At 49.0% G+C, this 21,644-nt stretch overlaps 4 gene segments (V, D, J or C); all 4 read left to right on the top strand.

The window, feature by feature from the left end:
- The first annotated feature begins 159 nt into the window (after positions 1-159).
- On the top strand, positions 160-925 carry LOC116408418. The segment is given in 2 exon segments: positions 160-229; positions 319-925. Coding segments are annotated over 2 exon segments (357 nt in total).
- A 4,529-nt stretch (positions 926-5,454) lies between these two features.
- LOC116408417 lies at positions 5,455-6,509 on the top strand. The segment is given in 2 exon segments: positions 5,455-5,578; positions 5,668-6,509. Coding segments are annotated over 2 exon segments (357 nt in total).
- Positions 6,510-9,445: 2,936 nt separating this feature from the next.
- On the top strand, positions 9,446-10,006 carry LOC116408262. The segment is given in 2 exon segments: positions 9,446-9,540; positions 9,630-10,006. Coding segments are annotated over 2 exon segments (369 nt in total).
- A 3,277-nt stretch (positions 10,007-13,283) lies between these two features.
- LOC116408415 lies at positions 13,284-14,106 on the top strand. The segment is given in 2 exon segments: positions 13,284-13,408; positions 13,498-14,106. Coding segments are annotated over 2 exon segments (366 nt in total).
- The last annotated feature ends 7,538 nt before the right edge of the window (positions 14,107-21,644 follow it).

Below are 21,644 nucleotides of genomic sequence, written 5' to 3'. Positions count from 1 at the left end.
GGTACTTATAATTCATTAATAAAGCAATGACAATTCCTGGAAAAGTATTCATATGCTCATGTAACTGTTGCCATGATGTTTGCATATAATATACATGTGCTTGTGGGGGGGGGATATAAATGTGAGTGAGTGCAGGCAGGGGCTCAGGGATCTGTTTCAGCCCTGTGTGCAGTGATCACTATGGTGTCCCACAGCTGCTGGCTGCCTCTACTCATGCTCTGGCTTCCCGGTGAGCACATTCACTATACACATAATAATAAGGGGCATTTTATATAAATATGTATTGATAATAGATTTCATATCTGTTTGTGTCCTCAGGTTCCTATGGGCAGATTGTGCTGACTCAGTCCCCAGATTATGTCTCTGTGTCACCGGGAGAAACTGCCACCCTCACATGTAAAGCCAGTAGCAGTGTTGGGAGCAGCCTACACTGGTACCAACAGAAATCAGGGCAGGTACCAAAGCTGCTGATCCGTTATGCAAGTACCCGACACACAGGGACCCCAGAGCGGATCAGCGGCAGCGGTTCTGGAACTGATTTCACCCTTACAATCAGCAGAATGGAAGCAGAAGATGCAGCAGATTATTACTGTATGCAGCGTAGCAGCTGGCCACTCACACAGTGATACAGAGCTGAACAAAAACCTTCCCCTTTATGAAGATCTGTGAATACAAGAAAGTGACAGTCAGCACCTCACTGGCTTCAGTTCCGTTGGGTGCCGGTCCCACCAGTAAAGTGATGCAAATGCTCTTCAAGCTGTTGGAACACGGCTGTATGTCAAACTAACTCACCATCATAATAATATTTCCTGATATGTATAAACTGGTTAGGTTTAGTATGAAATGTATTACATTCTGCAGTCATATTTTTAGATTAATGTTTATTATGATTTAGTGCCAGCCGGTCTGTTGAGCTAAGATGAAAGGAAAGAACACAAACCAGTAGCTACATCCCCCGAAAAGAGCCCGACAGCCCCCCATCAGCTCCCATTCACTCACTGAGAAACACTGCTCAGCCCAAGGTTACTCACCAGAGCATGTTTGGGCTGGAAACAGTCAGTACTGACACTGCCAGGGGTTTGCCAGTTACGGTAACGGGGCGGCAGAGGCAGATCTCAGGCAGTTTCACATAGATGAGCCCCCCGAGTGCTATCAGCCTAAAGCCGACCGTACATAATCAGATTAACTGCCTTCCTGACATTATCTGGCCCAAAATCAATGTTGGGCAGGTTTGAACTTGCTGTTGGATGAAGACCCCCATACCTGCCTTATTGTGATCTTCTCCCAATGGGCCTGCATAACCCCTGTTATAACCCAATCAGTGTAATAGTGCCAGGGCCTGAATATCTGCCCTCAGTACCCACTGTGTCTCACTGTATATAATGTGCTGGTTTTGTAAATACAGACTGCGTCTCACTGTATATAATGTGCCTGGGGTGTCAGTACCCAGTGCCTCTCACTGTATATAATGTGCCTGGGGTGTTAGTATCCACTGCCTCTCCTCACTGCATATAATTGAATGTGATAAACAATGTATCTAAGTGCAGGTGAAGCTCGTTATCTTTCTGGGCTCTCTGCCAAAAGCTACTTATTTGTATTTTTTTTAGAATTCGGTGCAGGAGAAAGGAAATAAGGGACTTTTTAGTAAGAATCTGGGACTGAGGGCTGAGCTGTCAAAAGAGGGACTGTCCCTTTAAAATCAGGGTCGGCCAGGGCTACTGCATACCTCCCAACATTTGAAACTGAGAAAGAGGGACAAAATGAATTATTTTGGCCGCACCCACTGTGGCCACACCCACATATGCCACACCCATTTTGTAAAAACACACCCCTTTTCCATGGTTGGAATAACAGCATCAGACACACAGTGTGCACTAGTATTTTTAAGGCCCCCATCATTTTTATGACAGACTCAGACTTTAATTTATTTTATTATTTATTTTATTAAACTTATAAGCTTAAATGTCTTTCGTTTTACAGTCTCTTGGCTGATATATGATCAATCCAAATCTGCAGAGCTACAGACAAATCAAACAATAGGTTGTTTTTTTTTTTTTACAAATTATAATGCCCTATTGTGCACCTCTATAAAATTCAATGAGGTGTACTTCCCCTTTAAATATCATACCGTCATTTGAATTTGAGAAAAAGGGATCACAAAGTTATTTCTATTCTGATGTAGTGTTGGCAGGGCTGCATATGATGTTTTAAAGGGAAAATCCTCCTCCCAGATCCCATACTCTCATCTCGCGAAACTTTCAGGAACCGAGACGACCCGAAGCGCCTGAAAGAGCCGGAGAGAAGCTGTGAAGATCCGAAGACTGCGGTGACAGAAGAAGCCGAGAAAACCCGGAGAAAGCTGAGAAGACACAGAGACAAACGGGACACTTAAAGGCACTGCGGGACAATTCTGTATCCCGGACAGCGAGACAGGGCGAAAAAATCAAGACTGTCCCATGTTAAGCGGGACAGTTGGGAGGTATGTTACTGCTCAAGGATCCCCCACACCTCCAAAGGGGCCCCCACCACAGCCTCCACACACCCCCAGAGGCCCCCCGCTGCACACCCAATCCCCTCACCCAAGGGCGCTTACCTTTTTACTTAACTTCAGGCAGGGTCGGACTGGGGGGTGCAGGGCCCACCGGGTCTACAGCCCCAGGGGCCCCGCACCCCCCAAGGTATCTCCACTGGATGTGTCCCCTGCAGGAGCCCCCACCGCGCACCCCTTAACCCTGCCCCCACAGGGCCCCCCGCCCGACATCCTCCCCTGAATGCGTGTATGTGAAACGCATCAGGGGAGGACATCAGCGGCCAGGAGAAGGGGCAACAGGGTCGGGTCTGGACCGCTGGGGCCCACTGGGTATTTTCCCCGTGTCTTGGAGGCCCAGTCCGACCCTGTCTTCGGGGCATCAGGAGAAGGGAGATTAGATAGTGCTAGAGGGCCATGGGGATTGGTCCCACTTTGTTTTTTTTTTTGAGCCCTGCCACTACTCTAAGACCCCCAGCAGGTGGCGCCAGCCCCACAGTTTGGGAACCACTGCATTAGCTTTTTGGGACATTCATTAGCATTAGAAATAATAAATCCACACATATTGACCATAAGATTGAAACCAGTTGCACATGTATACGCTGAATTTCCCCTTGCTTCCTTCATATCTACTAATGCGCTTCTGCTTCTCACAGTTTATTGTGGGTTCTGTAAGCCAGAAACGATATTCTCAGCTCTCACAGTGATTTGTGAGATTACAAAAACCTTGTGCAATGCTTGTGTGTGTGTGTGTGTGTGTGTGTGTAGTGGGGCAGAGAGGATGTAAGAGTCTCCAGAGATTGCCCCGGGGGCAGCCCACAGACTCATGTAGAAAGGGAAACATGCTTCATGCTACTGCTGCCCCAGTGTAACACATATGTACTAGGGCGTAGGGCTTGCAATATACAACATTTACACCAATTTGGCCAAAGCAGTGAACTATCCAAAGGAACAAGTGTATGGCCCAGTCTTTTATGTTAAATAGTAGATGGTCTGGAGAGAAAGATATCCGTATTTATAACTGATGCTTAATTTACTCACAGTGTAAGCTGGTTAGTTGGCTGCTATGGAGAAACATGGATATGGGTAAATATAATAATAATATAATAAAGGGGTAGCTATAAGGATGCGCGCTTTATATGAAAGGCTACTCCGAAGAGTAAAGAGACCATTATTGCTTCCCAGAATAATCAGGGGCATATTTATAAAAATAGTATAACTATATTTATATTTATAATAATATAAAAATATATATATATACATATATAGGAACCCCAGGGCCACCTCCCAAAATGTGCTGCCCTAGGCACAGGCCCTTGGGTGCCCCCAGTCTCCACTGCAGATTTTCATAGGAAATGTGGCGACAGAGCTGGGGGGGTAGGGGGTTGTGCATTTTGGGCAAGTGACATCACACGCACAATGTAGGGACGTATTTAGGTCCGGTGTCCCGGGCAGTCCCAGACTTAAATAAGCCCCTGGGAATAGTAAGTGCATGAAGCTCATATATGTGGTCCAAGTCAGCTCTGTGGTTAGGTGTGGTGCCACCCTAGGCACCCTGTGCCCCTCCCCCTTCTGGCGGAAGTGATGTAGTTCACAACTGTGTCACATCCGCCTGCCATCGCCTTCTGACCCCTCCCCCACAACTTTGGATTTGTGCAGGTAGCAGCTGTGGAGGTTTTTATTTTTATTTATTATAAATGTATCGATTATATTGGCACCCAAGGGGCACCCCCCTAGGCACAGGCCCTTAGGTACCTATATATAAACAGCACCCTGGTCCAAATGCTCAAGCCCCAGACCTTTAAACATCTCCAAAAAATGAGGTAGGTGCCTACTCAAAATTTTTTGGTCAAAGAAAAGTACAAAACTTATAAGAATCCAGAGCCTTTTCATAATTAATGCACTTACTCATAACCCCCATAGCTAATCACTGTATTAGGGCGAGAGGGCGAGAGCCACTATGTATGTGGGCCCCTCTTTCTCTAAGTGAGCGAGAGGCAGAATGGTTTCACCTTCAACAAAAAGTACCAGTGTCTCTTTAATGCCTGTTTCTGAGAAACTGAAATTGACCGCTCCCCTAATCTGTCCTGGGCAAGTCGCCCCTTTGAAGGAGAAGGAAAAATAAAAACTAAATAAGCTTTATCAGAAAGGTCTATGTAAATACAGCGATAAGCACTCACAGAAATGCTGCACTGAGTTCTCTATCAAAAGAATCACAGGATTTCTTGTCTCCTTTTTTGTAAACGTGTTCATCGGTATCAGACTTCCTGCTCTCAGAAAAACCTTTTAGGGCACGGCATGAGTCTGCTCAGTTTGCTCCTCTCTCCCCCTCCCTTCTCCTGCTCCCCCTCCCATGAGAATTCGCTCCCCCTCTCAACTCTGTGTAATCTGAGCTACTAGCAGCTAGAGACCAAGTTAAAATGGCAGCTGCTATCTTAAATAAACAGAGGGAGCTCCTAGGGCTGTTACTCAGGCAGGAAAAGCTTTCTGCAGAATAAATATAGTGTTCTAGATTATATTATTGTGACTAATCTATTGGCGGTAAAATGTCAAAATGCCTTTCCTTCTCCTTTAAAATAGATATACCAGCATTATTCTGAAAATCAGTAGCCACTGGCCCTGCGCTGTCCATCAAGCCCAGGAAAAACTGGATTGACCCCTGAAAATGGGGTGGTGGGGAGGCAGGTCGGCTACGGGATATGGGAAAACGGATTGTATTTTCTATCTTCAGTTTTATAAATAAAAACAAACATAAAGATTAGTTAGTTAGTTAGTTTAATAGCTACGGTCTACATAGACTTTATTTAACAATACATTGATTTAGGTACTTTCATTAATTAATAAAGCAATGACAATTCCTGGAAAAGTATTCATATGCTCATGTAACTGTTGCCATGATGTTTGCATATAATATACATGTGCTTGTGGGGGGGGGATATAAATGTGAGTGAGTGCAGGCAGGGGCTCAGGGATCTGTATCAGCCCTGTGTGCAGTGATCACTATGGTGTCCCACAGCTGCTGGCTGCCTCTACTCATGCTCTGGCTTCCCGGTGAGCACATTCACTATACACATAATAATAAGGGGCATTTTATATAAATATGTATTGATAATAGATTTCATATCTGTTTGTGTCCTCAGGTTCCTATGGGCAGATTGTGCTGACTCAGTCCCCAGATTATGTCTCTGTGTCACCGGGAGAAACTGTCACCTTCACATGTAAAGCCAGTAGCAGTGTTGGGAGCAGCCTACACTGGTACCAACAGAAATCAGGGCAGGCACCAAAGCTGCTGATCCGTTATGCAAGTACCCGACACACAGGGACCCCAGAGCGGATCAGCGGCAGCGGTTCTGGAACTGATTTCACCCTTACAATCAGCAGAATGGAAGCAGAAGATGCAGCAGATTATTACTGTATGCAGACATACACTTACCCTTTCACACAGTGATACAGAGCTGAACAAAAACCTTCCCCTTTATGAAGATCTGTGAATACAAGAAACTGACAGTCAGCGCCTCACTGGCTTCAGTTCCGTTGGGTGCCGGTCCCACCAGTAAAGTGATGCAAATGCTCTTCAAGCTGTTGGAACACGGCTGTATGTCACACTAACTCACAGCTTGGTACTATTTCGTAATATGTATAAACTGGTTAGTTTTAGTATGAAATGTATTACATTCTGCAGTCATATGTTTAGATTAATGTTTATTATGATTTAGTGCCAGCCGGTCTGTTGAGCTAAAATGGAAGGAAAGAACACAAACCAGTAGCTACATCCCCCGAAAAGAGCCCGACAGCCCCCCATCAGCTCCCATTCACTCACTGAGAAACACTGCTCAGCCCAAGGTTACTCACCAGGGCATTTTTGGGCTGGAAACAGTCAGTACTGACACTGCCAGGGGTTTGCCAGTTACGGTAACAGGGGGCGGCAGGGGCAGATCTCAGGCAGTTTCACGTAGATGAGCCCCCCGTGTGCTATCAGCCTAAAGCCGGTCGGGCTTTCTGGGCTCTCTGCCAAAAGCTACTTTGATATCTTAGGAGATCAAAGGGAAATGAGAGACTTTTCAGTAAGAATCCGGGACTGAGGGCTGAGCTGTGAAAAGAGGGACTGTCCCTTTAAAATCAGGGTCGACCAGGGCTACTGCATACCTCCCAACATTTGAGACTGAGAAAGAAGGACAAAATGAATTATTTTGGCCACGCCCACTGTGGCCACACCCCCATACGCCACACCCCTTTTCCATGGTTGGAATAACAGCATCAGACACACAGTGTGCACTAGTATTTTTAAGGCCCCCATCATTTTTATGACAGACTCAGACTTTAATTTATTTTATTATTTATTTTATTAAACTTCTAAGCTTAAATGTCTTTCCTTTTACAGTCTCTTGGCTGATATATGACCAATCCAAATCTGCAGAGCTACAGACAAATCAAACAAGAACTAATACAGTGTGCAATAGTTTTTTTTTTACAAATTATAACACCTCTATAAATTCAATGAGGTTTACTTCCCCTTAAAATATCATACCGTCATTTAAATTTGAGAAAAAGGGATCACAAAGTTATTTCTATTCTGATGTAGTGTTGGCAGGGCTGCATATGATGTTTTAAAGGGAAAGTGCTCCCCCTACTAAATTCTAGAAAGGTTTTTTTACAAGTTTGTACTTAGTCCCATACTCCCAGATCCCATACTCTCGCGAGACTTGCAGGAACCGAGACGACCTGAAGGAGCCCGAAAGACCCGAAGAGAAGTGCGGCGGGAGAAGCTGTGAAGATCCGAAGACTGCGGTGACGGAAGAAGCCGAGAAAACCCGGAGAAAGCTGAGAAGACACAGAGACGAACGGGACACTTAAAGGCACCGCGGGACAATTCTGTATCCGGGACAGCGGGACAGGGCGAAAAAAACAGGACTGTCCCACGTAAAGTGGGACAGTTTGGAGTTATGTTACTACCCAAGGTGCCCCCACACCTCCAAAGGGGCCCCCACCACAGCCTCCACACCCCCCTAGAGGCCCCCGCTGCGCAACCAATCCCCTCCCCCAAACGCGCTTACTTTTTTACTTATCTTCAGGCAGGTTCGGACTGCCCCATAGGTATCTCCACTGGAGGCGTCCCCTGCCCCACCCAACCCTGCCTGACGTCCTCTCCTGAATGGGCGTATGTGAAACGCCTCAGGGAAGGACATCAGTGGCCAGGAGAAGGGGCAACAGGGTCGGGTCTGGGCAGCTGGGACCCACTAGGGCCGGGGCCCACCGGGTATTTTCCCGGTGTCCCGGCGGCCCAGTCCAACCCTGTCTTCGGGGCATCAGGAGAAGGGAGATCAGATAGCGCTAGAGGGCCATGGGGATTGGTCCCACTGGGTTTTTTCTCAGTGCCCCACTGGCTCAGTCCAACCCTGAGCTCGGCCACTACTCCCCCAGCAGGTGGCACCAGCCCCTCAGTTTGGGAATCACTGCATTGGGGATTTTGGGACATTCATTAGCATTAGAAATAATAAATCCACACATATTGACCATAAGATTGAAACCAGTTGCACATGTATACGCTGAATTTCCCCTTGCTTCCTTCATATCTACTAATGCGCTTCTGCTTCTCACAGTTTATTGTGGGTTCTGTAAGGCAGAAACGATATTCTCAGCTCTCACAGTGATTTGTGAGATTACAAAAACCTTGTGCAATGCTTGTGTGTGTGTGTGTAGTGGGGCAGAGAGGATCTAAGAGTCTCCAGAGATTGCCCCGGGGGCAGCCCACAGACTCATGTAGAAAGGGAAACATGCTTCATGCTACTGCTGCCCCAGTGTAACACATATGTACTAGGGCGTAGGGCTTGCAATATACAACATTTACACCAATTTGGCCAAAGCAGTGAATTATCCAAAGGAACAAGTGTATGGCCCAGTCTTTTATGTTAAATAGTAGATGGTCTGGAGAGAAAGATATCCGTATTTATAACTGATGCTTAATTTACTCACATTGTAAGCTGGTCAGTTGGCTGCTATGGAGAAACATGGATATGGATAGTTCTCCCCTAATCTGTCCTGGGCAAACCCCTTTCTTTTTAAAGAGAAGGAAAGGTAAAAAACTCAGTAAGCTTTATCAGAAAGGTCTATTTAAATACAGCCATAAGCACTCACAGAAACACTGCACTGAGTCTTCTATCAAAAGAATCACAGGATTTATTGTCTCCTTTTTTGTAAACATGTTCATCGGTATCAGACTTCCTGCTCTCAGAAAAACCTTTCAGGGCATGGCATGAGTCTGCCCAGTTTGCTCCTTTCTCCCTCTCCCTTCTCCTGCTCCCCCTCCCATCTCAACTCACTCCCCCTCCCAACTCTGTGTAATCTGAGCTACCAGCAGCAAGAGCTGCAGCACGGAAGCTACTGAGACCAAGCTAAAATGGCAGCTGCTATCTTAAACAAACAGAGGGAGCTTCTAGGGCTGATACTCAGGTATGGTAAAGCTTTCTGCAGAATAAATATAGTGTTCTGACTAATCTATTGGCATTAAAATGTCAAAATGACTTTCCTTCTCCTTTAAAATAGATATACCAGCATTCTTATTGAGAAAATCAGTAGCCACTGGCCCTGCGCTGTCCATCAAGCCCAGGAAAAACTGGATTGACCCCTGAAAATGGGGTGGTGGGGAGGCAGGTTGGCTACGGGATATGGGAAAACGGATTGTATTTTCTATCTTCAGTTTTATAAATAAAAACAAACAAAAAGATTAGTTAGTTAGTTTAATAGCTACGGTCTACATAGACTTTATTTAGCAATACATTGATTTAGGTACTTTCATTAATTAATAAAGCAATGAAAATTCCTGGAAAAATATTCATATGCTCATGTAACTGTTGCCATGATGTTTGCATATAATATACATGTGCTTGTGGGGGGGGGATATAAATGTGAGTGAGTGCAGGCAGGGGCTCAGGGATCTGTATCAGCCCTGTGTGCAGTGATCACTATGGTGTCCCACAGCTGCTGGCTGCCTCTACTCATGCTCTGGCTTCCCGGTGAGCACATTCACTATACACATAATAATAAGGGGCATTTTAAACCAACATTTATTAATAATAGATTTCATATCTGTTTGTGTCCCCAGGTTCCTATGGGCAGATTGTGCTGACTCAGTCCCCAGATTATGTCTCTGTGTCACCGGGAGAAACTGTCACCATCACATGTAAATCTACTACCAACCTTTGGACAGACCCCTACTACAGGTTGCACTGGTACCAGCAGAAATCAGGGCAGGCACCAAAGATGATGCTGTATTATGCAATCCACCCAGAAAAATGGACCCCAAAGCGGATAAGTGGCAGCGGTTCTGGAACTGATTACACCCTTACAATCAGCAGAATGGAAGCAGAAGATGCAGGAGATTATTACTGCCAGCAGAGTAAGAGAGACCCACACACACAGTGATACAGAGCTGAACAAAAACCTTCCCCTTTATGAAGATTTGTGAATACAAGAAACTGACAGTCAGTGCCTCACTGGCTTCAGTTCCGTTGGGTGCCGGTCCCACCAGTAAAGTGATGCAAATTCTCTTCAAGCTGTTGGAACACGGCTGTATGTCAAACTAAATCAAAGCTTGGTACTTTAGTGTAGCCCACCTGTGCAGCCACTGTGGTACTACTTCTTTACTTGGCGCTACAGGAGCCCTGAGCCCCCGCTTACTGTGGGGGACAGGCGTTTCCCAGCAATGGCGTGCCTCCACCCAGGGATAGTGGTATGGACTTATGTCCTACCCCCTGGGAATTTCATAGGTTGGTGTTCCCCTCCAGACTAATAGATTTCACCACACGGGATTATAATTGAAGTAACTGAAAAGGGTTTATTGGACGGACACCTCTCCAGGAGCAGCTTGATAATAATAAACAATGCAGGGTATATCTCCATACGTCTCATTGAGTACCATCTCCTGTTGGCCTACCCAACGGTACTCCCGACATGTGTTCCCATCTAGGGGCTCTCCCCGGTACTCACGGCAAGACACTCTACCATAGAGTTCCCCCGGTACTCACGCTAGGACGTTACCCCACAGGGACCCACACCGGTACTCTCACTGGGACTCCTCAGATCCGGCCTCCTGGACTAGTGGTGCCTTGGTACACCTTCCCTAGCCACTTAGTTCCCTGCACTCCGGCTGATATAATGCCGGGAGGTCTTAACCTCGCTTACCACTCCTGGAGGGGCCATGTCCGCCCATTCTAAACTCGACTACTCTACATATCACTCCTAGAGCGATCTATTACAAAACTCCTATATCAGAACTGTGCCCGGGGCACCCACTCCATTACTGGAGCAGTCCCTGGACTAACCAACCAAAAAAACCCACAGCACATGGCTGCGTTACTTATATGGGCCTATGTACCACCCTGTGGCCATAACCCGAACTACAGGGATCCTCCCCATTAACTATTGACAACCCAGTCACCCCAGTGTCCCTGTTTCCCAGCACCACCCTGTGGTCTGTCCTAGGGGTTCCTGTCCTAAGGGCCCGTTTTTGGTAAACCCCTACATTAGATTAATGTTGATTATGATTTAGTGCCAGCCGGTCTGTTGAGCTAAAATGGAAGGAAAGAACACAAACCAGTAGCTACATCCCCCGAAAAGAGCCCGACAGCCCCCCATCAGCTCCCATTCACTCACTGAGAAACACTGCTCAGCCCAAGGTTACTCACCAGAGCATGTTTGGGCTGGAAACAGTCAGTACTGACACTGCCAGGGGTTTGCCAGTTACGGTAACAGGGGGCGGCAGAGGCAGATCTCAGGCAGTTTCACATAGATGAGCCCCCCGTGTGCTATCAGCCTAAAGCCGGCCGTACATGATCAGATTAAAGGGACATTCGGGCCCTTCAGACTGAGTTGGCTGCAAATCTGCCTGTGTATGAGCCCAGTTTAACTGCCTCCCTGACAGATATCTGGCCAAAAATCAATATTGGGCAGGTTTGAACTTGCTGTTGGGTGAAGACCCCCATGCCTGCCTTATTGTGATCTTCTCCCAATGGGCCGGCATAACCCCTGTTATAACCCAATCGTTGGCCCAATCAGATCGGATTTGGCCCAGCACATAGGTGTCGTAGCCATTGTGCCGACCCGAGTGCAGGCACAGAGCGGACTTCAGTCCAGAAAACTACATTTTGTGTTGAGATCCACTCCATGTGCCTAAACCCGGGTCGGCACGATGGCTACAGGCGCAGGGAAAGGCTGACGCCAGGGTTGGGGTTGAGCCCCGCGTGGCCTTGGAAGTAGAAGTGCATTAACATTAGAGAAGGGCATCAGTGAAGGCCATTGCTTTTAGTGGGTTCCCACTGGGTTCATTGAGTAACAGAATTATTTATTTTCACCTGGCATTGGGGGGGAAACAAGAATTAAGGTAAAAAAAATCCTTTTAGTTAGTTCCTTTTAAGTTACAAGGACAGAGCAGCACCCACAGATAGTTGGCTCTCTAGGCTGTGAGAGCTCCCCCTAGAGGAGGAGATTATAATAGATTATTACTTCAAAAGAGATAATGTGCATTGCCAAACTATATACCCCGGCTCCGATGGGCCTAAATGAGAATCTCAGGTTTTTTTGCTTCTTTTAATATGTGTAACCTTTTCAGTTGTATCATGGAATCATGATGGACTGGGGTTCCTGGGGCCCACCAGAGAGCCTCACCCCAGGGGCCCCCCATACACATAAGGGCACCCACTAGCTGCTACATTATGTACTCGTATGATCAAGGAGTCTGAAGAAATATGGGTCCTAAGAAAGGTCAGCGCAGAAAATGGGCAATATGAGCTCAGCAACCAAGGAAATGTATAGAATGAAAGGATTCCCCCACTAACGGCTGCATAACAGAGCGCTCTCATTCTGCTTCTCTGCCTACCGCTACTTTACTGAAGCTCCGGCAAAAATGGAAGCTGGTTGTGAGTTCCACAGTGGAACGCGCGGCCATCTTTGCTTTTATTTCAGCTTTGGTTTCAGGCGCTGGTTTCTGTTTATCAGTAGCGAGCGGCTGGTTTATGGCAGCGGCAAGCAGCAGGGGCCAGCAGGACTGGGGCCCAATGGGATTGTTCCCAGTATCCCGTTGGGCCAGTCCGACCCTGATGATGACTTACATGGATTTACTATTAGTGATCACCATTTTTTCTTTACAGCCACAACTGTATTGTCATGGATGGGACTATGTTTTAAAAATGGACAGGGTTGTAATATTGGGCTCTTTAAGCAACTCTGTCCTACGTAATGTTTGTTTGTCACTGATAGGTATTGTTTTGTACTATTATGATAATGTAATTAGTATGGAAGCCGTACACTTATTGGCTTAATTAGGGGGAGGGGTTTTCCCTATAAATAGCTGCAGATAAGGTATAGTGATGGGAGACCAGGGGAGTCATAAATTGGTTAATTCCAAGGGAAATTGGGGGGGTGACAGGTTACTACTCAGCCCTGATAGTCGGGTACTTGGCAGCTGGTGCCATGGATTTTATACCATAGAGCAAGGAAATGCCGTGTCCTTCTGCCTCTTCTCCAAATATTGCTCTGATCAGAACTAAGGTACATGGGGCAATTATACTGGTGAGAGATTTCAGTATGTATTTATACAGAGTGACCACTAGGTGTCAGTACCAGTGTGTGTGTGTATAATGTATGTGCCTAATCTGAATTTCCTCCGTTACAGCTGTGAAACATCAAACTGTGGGGAAAATACTTTATTACATAGTAACTATCTATTTTGCATACAGTGTACATGTCCCTCTGTGCTTGTGGGGGGGGGATATAAATGTGAGTGAGTGCAGGCAGGGGCTCAGGGATCTGTATCAGCCCTGTGTGCAGTGATCACTATGGTGTCCCACAGCTGCTGGCTGCCTCTACTCATGCTCTGGCTTCCCGGTGAGCACATTCACTATACACATAATAATAAGGGGCATTTTACATAAATATGTATTGATAATAGATTTCATATCTGTTTGTGTCCTCAGGTTCCTATGGGCAGATTGTGCTGACTCAGTCCCCAGATTATGTCTCTGTGTCACCGGGAGAAACTGTCACCTTCACTTGTAAAGCCAGTAGCAGTGTTGTCAACGCATTAGCCTGGTACCAACAGAAATCAGGGCAGGCACCAAAGCTGCTGATCTATGCTGCAAGTATCCGACACACAGGGACCCCAGAGCGGATCAGCGGCAGAGGGACTGGATCAGGTTACACAGATTACAGCCTTACAATCAGCAGAATGGAAGCAGAAGATGCAGCAGATTATTACTGCCAGCAGTATCAGAGCGACCCACACACACAGTGATACAGAGCTGAACAAAAACCTTCCCCTTTATGAAGATCTGTGAATACAAGAAACTGACAGTCAGCGCCTCACTGGCTTCAGTTCCGTTGGGTGCCGGTCCCACCAGTAAAGTGATGCAAATGCTCTTCAAGCTGTTGGAACACGGCTGTATGTCAAACTAACTCACCATCATAATAATATTTCCTGAAAACCTTCTGAAGCAAATGTTTGAAGCTCCCAGTTTTAGTGCTGAGTCTGCACTTACCTCCTTAGTGAATTATCTGAATCAGCAACTTCTATCCCAGTTACAGCCCCAGGGGGTACAAACTCCATAGCCTTTTCTGGGCATATTTGTCAGATATGAGGAAGGTAAACTCTTTGTCATAAACCAACTGAGCCAAATCCCTTATTTCCTGCCTGTAAGTTTCACCCACCGGCTCTAATGAGGGAGGTACCATTTCCCAATGAGTAGAATTAAGCGCATTACGTGAGAGCCCCATGAACTTACCCCTTCACTTTCTACTATGGCCTCCGAGAGAGGGAACTGTCAGGGTATCACTGAGCAAGCACTCATTGGGGTAAATAGTAACACTGAGACAGGGAGAGCAGTGATGGGCTTGTGTGTGAGTGTTGGAAAGAGACAGAGTAGGATGAATGAGAGTTTCCCTTTACTTACACTTTTGTGTCTTTACTTTGACCCATTGGGGAATTCCCCCATACCTCTAATTGCTGGGTTTCCTTGCTTTTATGGGTGCAATCCCCTAGCCTGACTGGGGAACAGCAAAGCTTTCATGTACTGAACGGGAGGAATGAAAATAGCAATGAGATCTTTTGTGTTGTAAAGCCGGGAATATTTGTTCTTTTAGAGCAGCGCTGCCCAACTTATTACATGTAGTGGGCCAGTTATTTCCCATATAGCATGTTTGAGGGCCAGAATACATTAAAATGATGATATTATACAGTAAAGTCTAAGGAGCCTTTGAGTAAACTGGGGGCCATATAAATCCTTTGGAGGGCCACATCCGCCCAATGGGCCTCTGATTGGACAGCCCTGTTTTAGAAGCTGCTGCCTAATGGCCCCTATTGATAGGTCAGTATCAGATCATGTGATCAGCTTCTTCTTGGCCAATAGAGACAGAGAGGGGAGAGCCAGGAAGGAGTAGAGGCTGCAGTAGTCTATGCAGATAGGGTGAGGGCTTGGGGGAGTTTAACCATAGTTTAAGAAGTAAAGAGAGATCCTGACATGCTGTGACTGGGGGTATGGGCTAAAGTATTGCACTAGGCCCCTATAGCACGTTCTGCCCCAGGATTAGAGAAAAGCTAAAAGATAGATATACTGTAAGCCGGGAGAATTGCTGGATTCCCAAACCTGAGTCTGCACCAATGTCCTGCCTCCTGAAGAGTTATAAATTTGAGAGAAATAGAAATTCTAATTTCAGTGGTTATTAGGACCTGGGAAACTGGGGGATTTACTCCCCCTAATGAAGTACATCAGTACCGAGCAGAACATCTATGGGCTAAACTGTGGGCACCTGGTACGGCTACAGATATTTATAAAGACTTGTTACCCAGATATAGTCTTAGAGACATAAAATAGATTTTATTGGAGTTCCCTACAGCTCTCCTGGTATTCCCCAACCAAAATCCAGGGATAATTCCTTGTTCAGTTCCAGGAATCCCCCCCATGGGCAGAAGGGACGGCTGAGACCAACAGGGGGGGCCCATTATCCTCCCCCCAATCTTCCTTACTCCTCTACTGAACATTACCCACATCTATCTGTTGGGGGCCTGTTGGGGGGGTAGAGGAGTAATAGGAGGAATTTCCAAATTGAGCAGTGATTCTTATCCTGCCAGGTATAGAAATGTGCCATAGCCCTCTCTGTACCCCCCTTTATAGGCATATAAAATCATGGTCAGAAATAGCCCCTCCTACAGGTATGTTAGCCCCGGAGCAGCAAAGTCGGAGGAGGGGCTGCATGACCCAGCCCTGCATCACTAGCGGGGATAGGTCAGTTCAAGGCAAAAGGGGGGGGGGAAAGAAAGGGGGAGGAGAGGGTATATAGGAGAGCAGTTAGGGCTGGCTATCCACCATCTTGGAAGATAGCAGCAGAGGAAAGGTCGTGATGGCTACCAACCTCGATGAGATGCTGGCCCGGATCAGAGAGGAAGCTGAAAGAAGAGGGGACGACTGGCTGCGGCAATTCCTGCCCAGTCAAGACGAGCAGCCCCCACCGACACCCACCAGAAGATCCCGCCGAACCAGGGCACCCAGCAGGCTCAGCCCATCACCCCCAGCCCGCAGGAGAAGGCCGATATCACCCAGCCCGCAGCCGTCCACCAGCAGGAGCACCGGCCAGCGCAGACCCGCCAGAAGCAAGGGACCCGAGCCCAGCAGTCTCCCAGCCAGACAGAGGGAACCGGACACCCCCACGGGAAGGCCACGAGGCAGAGGCCCAGCAGTGCGGCGCAGAGGCAGAGGGCCCGACGCGGGCAGTGATGACGTCACCGGCGCATCCGGCGGGGAAGACCACGTGGCCGAGAGGAACAGCGCGCCCGGGACATCCACACGGCTCCGAAGGCAGGCGAGTACTGGGAGCCCAGGGGGAACCGGCGCCAATCGGGCCAGGCAGGCAGAGGCGGCTGGGCACCAGGGAGGGCGGGGGACAAGAGCGCCGGGCCGCAGGGCGGGCGGGCCGGCAAGCGGGGAAAGCTGGGCCCAAGGAGCAGCGCCGGATGGGGGGGCGGGGGGCGCAACGGCAGCCCAAGCCATGGGTAGCGCAGGGGCAGGCACACCGGGAGTGGCGGGCGGGCCGGCCAGCGTAGAGTGCTGGGCCCACGGAGCGGCGCCACAAAGGGGAGGGGGAGCAGAGGGGGCACAGGCCGCATGGAGCGCAGCAGGCCCAGGGGCAATACCAACGGGCGGCTATGCAGCAGCGGGCGGGCCATCAATGGGCAGTGGATGGGCCCAGGGCACACCACCAGCGGCCCAGGCCGCATGGGCCACAACCAGGCCTGGGGCAGACACGCCAGGAGAGGTGGGCGGGCCGGCCAGGGTGGAGAGCTGGGCCCATGGAGCAACACCAGACAGGGAAGGGGGAGCAGCTGCGGCCCAGGCTGCATGGAATGCGGAGGGTACTGGGGCAGGAACACCAGGCAGCCAACCAGGTTGGGCCCAGGGCACACCATCAGCGGCCCAGGCCACATGTGACTCAACCAGGCCTGGGGCAGCATTCACGGGGAATACAGGAGGAGCGGGCAGATACAACAATACCCAAGAGGGTGGATCACTAACGGGTTCGCACGGGGCTATCCGGGCGGGACCCATGGGTGCTGCAGCGGGGAGGGAGGGAACAACGGCTGCACAAAGCGTGGCAGCCCAGGGTATGCCCCACCCGCTTTATACCCTACAGGTGCAGGGACCAGACAACGGGATACCACAACAGCAACGCAGACCTACACCAGACGCGACAGGCCAAGACAGCACGACCACAAGCAACAGCGCAGGTACGCAAGGCGGGCTACAAGGACACGGTCAGCAAACGGTAAATAACACTCCACCGATTGCAGCAAGGGGGGGGCAGGCGGGGGAACAGGCACTAGCAGCATTCATGGATAGCTTGCGCCAGCTCCTAGGGCAATGGGACGGGAAAAGCCAAACGCCGGAGTACCCAGCGCAGTAACGCCACCCCCGGCTCAGGCTGCAGCAGCACAGGGGCCAACAGGAAGCACAGGTGGAGAGGGGAGTGGGGAGAAACGGGGGGAGAAACCAGTACCACTTTCCGACTCGGCTAAGGGACATGCCTACATTTGCTTTGAAGGCCCACTAGGGTCACACCTAAAGCCGGAGGTGCGGGAAAGGATCTGGAAACGGGAATATATAGACATTTTCACACTGCTCCCACTGGAGAGGTTTAATATTGAGAAATTCGAGAAAGGAAAGGAGCACAGGAAAGAGGAGGATGAGGACAGGCGTCGCTTTAGGCTCATACCCAGGACATTTGGCAATTGGCTACAAGCATTTGCTATCCTGGCCAGCATTGTGGGGGAAAAATACCCCGAACATTGCTCAGCCCTGTTTTGCTACTTAGATGGAATTTGGGAGGCACACAGGGTCTACGGGGGCTTAGCCTGGCTACGGTACGACGAACAATTTCGGCAGAGGATGGCAGCGAGACAGGACGTTAGATGGGATCACCGGGACATCAGCCTATGGATGAGGCTGATGAACAACAAAGGGTACCAAGGGTATGGGGGCCCAGGGGCGGCAGGGCAACAGCCCTTTCCAAGTAGCTCCAGCGGGCAATCTTCCAGCCCAGCTGGAGCGCACAAAAAAGGAGTTTGCTGGGCATTCAATGATAGCCAATGCAAATGGGGAGCATCCTGCCGTTTTAAGCACGAATGCTCCCTATGCGCTGCAGCACACCCACTCAGTCGGTGCTTTAAAAAAGGAAAAGGGACAGGGGGGAAATTCAGAGAGGGATTTGGAAAAGGGCCAGACACCAGTGAGGGTAGAGGCGATGCTCCCATGGCTAAATAAATACCCGGCCAGGGAGAAAGCAGAGCTGCTAATAAAGGGTTTTAGGGAGGGTTTTAGGATTCCGGGAAGGGAGGTAACACAGGGGAGTCACCATAAGAACTTGAGGTCAGCTAATGACAACCCGGGGCTGGTACTGGAAAAGCTGCAAAAGGAGGTGAGCCTGGGGCGCATGGCGGGCCCGTTTACGGATCCGCCATTGCACAACTTGAGGATATCCCCTTTGGGCCTCGTGCCAAAGAAAGAAGCCGGGAAATTCAGGCTTATTCACCACCTATCACACCCAAAAGGCAGCTCGGTTAACGACGAGATCGATAAAGATTTAGTGCGGGTCTCTTACACATCATTCGACGAAGCAGTAAACTTAGTGAGCAGGGCAGGTCAGGGGGCCCTGATGGCGAAGGCGGATGTAGAGTCAGCGTTCCGGCTACTGCCGGTACATCCGGAGTCACTACACTTGCTGGGGTGCTACTTCGAAGGGAAATACTATGTGGACAGGAGCCTGCCCATGGGTTGCTCAATATCATGCGCATATTTCGAGGCGTTTAGCACATTCATAGAGTGGGTGGTACGCAAGAAAGCAGGAGTTACCTCAGTCATCCACTACCTGGACGACTTCCTCTGCGTGGGCCCCCAAAACTCTAGTCTGTGCGCAGTGCTGCTCGAAACGTTGCAGGAGATTGCGGAGCAATTTGGGGTACCATTGGCAAAAGAAAAAACGGAGGGCCCTATCACATGCCTAAAATTTTTGGGCATCGAGATAGACACGGTCAGGCAGGAATGCCGGCTACCAACGGACAAAGTGCTGACGCTAAAAGAGGAAATAGGGTATGCCAGGCAGGCAAAAAAGGTGACACTAAAACAAATGCAATCCCTCCTGGGTAAACTTAACTTTGCATGCCGTATTATCCCCATGGGGAGGGTATTCGCTAGAAGCTTGTCCCTAGCAATGGCAGGCATTAGGCATCCACATCATTTTATCAGGCTAAACGCTGAACACAAAGCAGACTTGGCGGTCTGGAGTACTTTCCTCCAGGACTTCAATGGAAGGGTATACTGGCTAGAGAACGTAGTGGAGAACCCAGAAATCAGCTTATTTACGGATGCAGCGGGGGCGACAGGTTTCGGGGCATACTTTGCAGGGAAATGGTGCGCGGCAGGGTGGCCCCAAGAGTGGGCCGCATGCAAACTAACTAGCAACTTAACCTTTTTGGAGCTCTTCCCAATAATAGTAGCGGTGGAACTGTGGGGTCGGGATCTGTCCAATAAATCGGTCTTGTTCCGCTCAGACAACATGGCAACGGTCTTAGCGGTTAACAACCTGACTTCCTCTTCGCGCCCGGTACTAGCCCTATTAAGGCACCTGGTACTGCGCTGTCTGCAGCTTAACATCGATTTTAGAGCAAAACACATCCCAGGTGAAACTAACGAAATCGCTGATGCTCTATCTCGGTTTCAGTGGGACAGGTTCCGGGGTCTAGCGCCAGCAGCGGAGCAGGAAGGAGAGCGATGCCCAGACCTCGTATGGAAGCTGTTGCTTCAGGTATGATGGAATGGGTAAGGCGGTCCGTAGCCCCAAAAACATGGAACTCATATAACAGGGTATGGCAAGAATGGTTCCAATTAGAACAAGAAATGGGGGGAGCGGAGACTAACGCAGAGAAGTTGGGTCTTCTGGCTTGGCAACTGTCTAGGGATTTTGGGGAAAATGTGTCAATTAGCATGATTGAGAAAAAACTGGCGGCATTAGCGTTTTTATTCAAATTCCGGGGCTGGACGGACTTTACCAAGGACTTTGCAATTAAGCAGGCAGTAAAAGGTTTCAAAAAAGGTAAAAGGACCACAGACCATAGGAGACCAATCACAATCAATATACTAAGGGGCTTATTTGATCAGCTTGGGGAGTTGGCTAACTCGCCCTTTGAAACAACACTGTTCAAACTGGCTTTCTCCTGGGCCTTCTTCGGGGCCTTTAGGATATCTGAACTAGTCAGCCACAACAAAGGGGGGACTGGGGGGATCCTTGCGAGGGACATCAATAGGCTAGAAGGGGGTGTGTCCATCCTGATTAGAGACTCCAAGACAGACAAACGCGGGACAGGGTTCAAGGTGGAATTATACGGGATAGAGGGCCACCACACCTGCCCAGTTCACTGCTTTGACAATTATAGTAGGGTCAGGCCTGACCAACAGGGCAGTTTTCTGATACATCAAGACGGCTCAGCACTATCTCGTTACCAGTTCATAGCGGTATTTAAAAAGGCTCTACAAGGGCTACACTTGGCCGCGAAGGAGTATGGGAGTCACTCCTTCAGGATCGGGGCCGCGACAGAAGCAGCAAGATGGGGCCTGGGGGCAGACGTGATAAAGAGGATAGGCAGATGGGAGTCGAACAGGTTCAAGGCCTACGTAAGACCCACGAGAGTAGAGAGATAAACAGCAAGGGGGGTGAGGGTTGTAAATAAGAGTACAGTTTATTCTGTGTTAATTTGTTTCCCATTTTTTCAGATGTCCGTCAGTGCAAGGTATGGCTAATGGGACATTCATTCATACACTGGGCGGAAAGGAGGGCAGCAGTTCGCCATGCCAGCTGCCAGTTGGGTTTCCCGGTCTCTCAGGTGAAGCTACAGTGGGTCAGTAGAAGAGGGCTCAGGTGGGATGAGATTGTGCCTAGGGCAGTACAGAAGGCAAAAGAGTCGGGTCCGCCTAACATTATATTGATTCACGCAGGGGGTAATGACCTAGGTTTGTGTCCCATGAAAGCGTTAATTACAACCATTCGCACAGATTGCTTTAGGCTCAGATCACTGTTCGAGGGGCTGATCGTAATATGGTCAGAAATCATCCCCAGAGCTCACTGGAGGGGGGCACGTTCCCACAGGGCCATCAACCGGGCTAGAATAAAGACAAACAGGGCAGTGGCAAATAGCGTGCAGAAGAACGGTGGGTTAGTGGTTAGGCACAGGGAACTTGAGAATAACATGGCCTTTTTCCGCACAGATGGAATCCATCTGAATGATGTTGGGTTGGATTTGTTTAATTTCAATTTACAGGAAGCCATCACTTTGGCTTGGAAGTCGTGGCGGCGTATGCAGAACTGAAGGGGTCCAGCTCTGCATACTGTGGCGGGTCCTTGTCAGTCTGCCGGGGAGGGAAGCTTGTTCTGGTATGCCAGATCAGGTAGAGTGGATGGTCTAACCCCTAAGGTGGGTGACCATTGGTGGATGGAATAAGAAAGGTGCGCTATAAAGCGCTGGGTGGGTACTGAACATGGCTAATTGAGAGAGGGGACCGGATAGGTCCCGGAGTGGCGGCGG

Source organism: Xenopus tropicalis, chromosome 1 (assembly GCF_000004195.4).
Source record: "Xenopus tropicalis strain Nigerian chromosome 1, UCB_Xtro_10.0, whole genome shotgun sequence".
NCBI classification, from domain to species: Eukaryota; Metazoa; Chordata; class Amphibia; order Anura; family Pipidae; genus Xenopus; species Xenopus tropicalis.
Note: the sequence above shows the minus strand (reverse complement) of the source record. Positions and strands in the feature narration are given on the sequence as shown.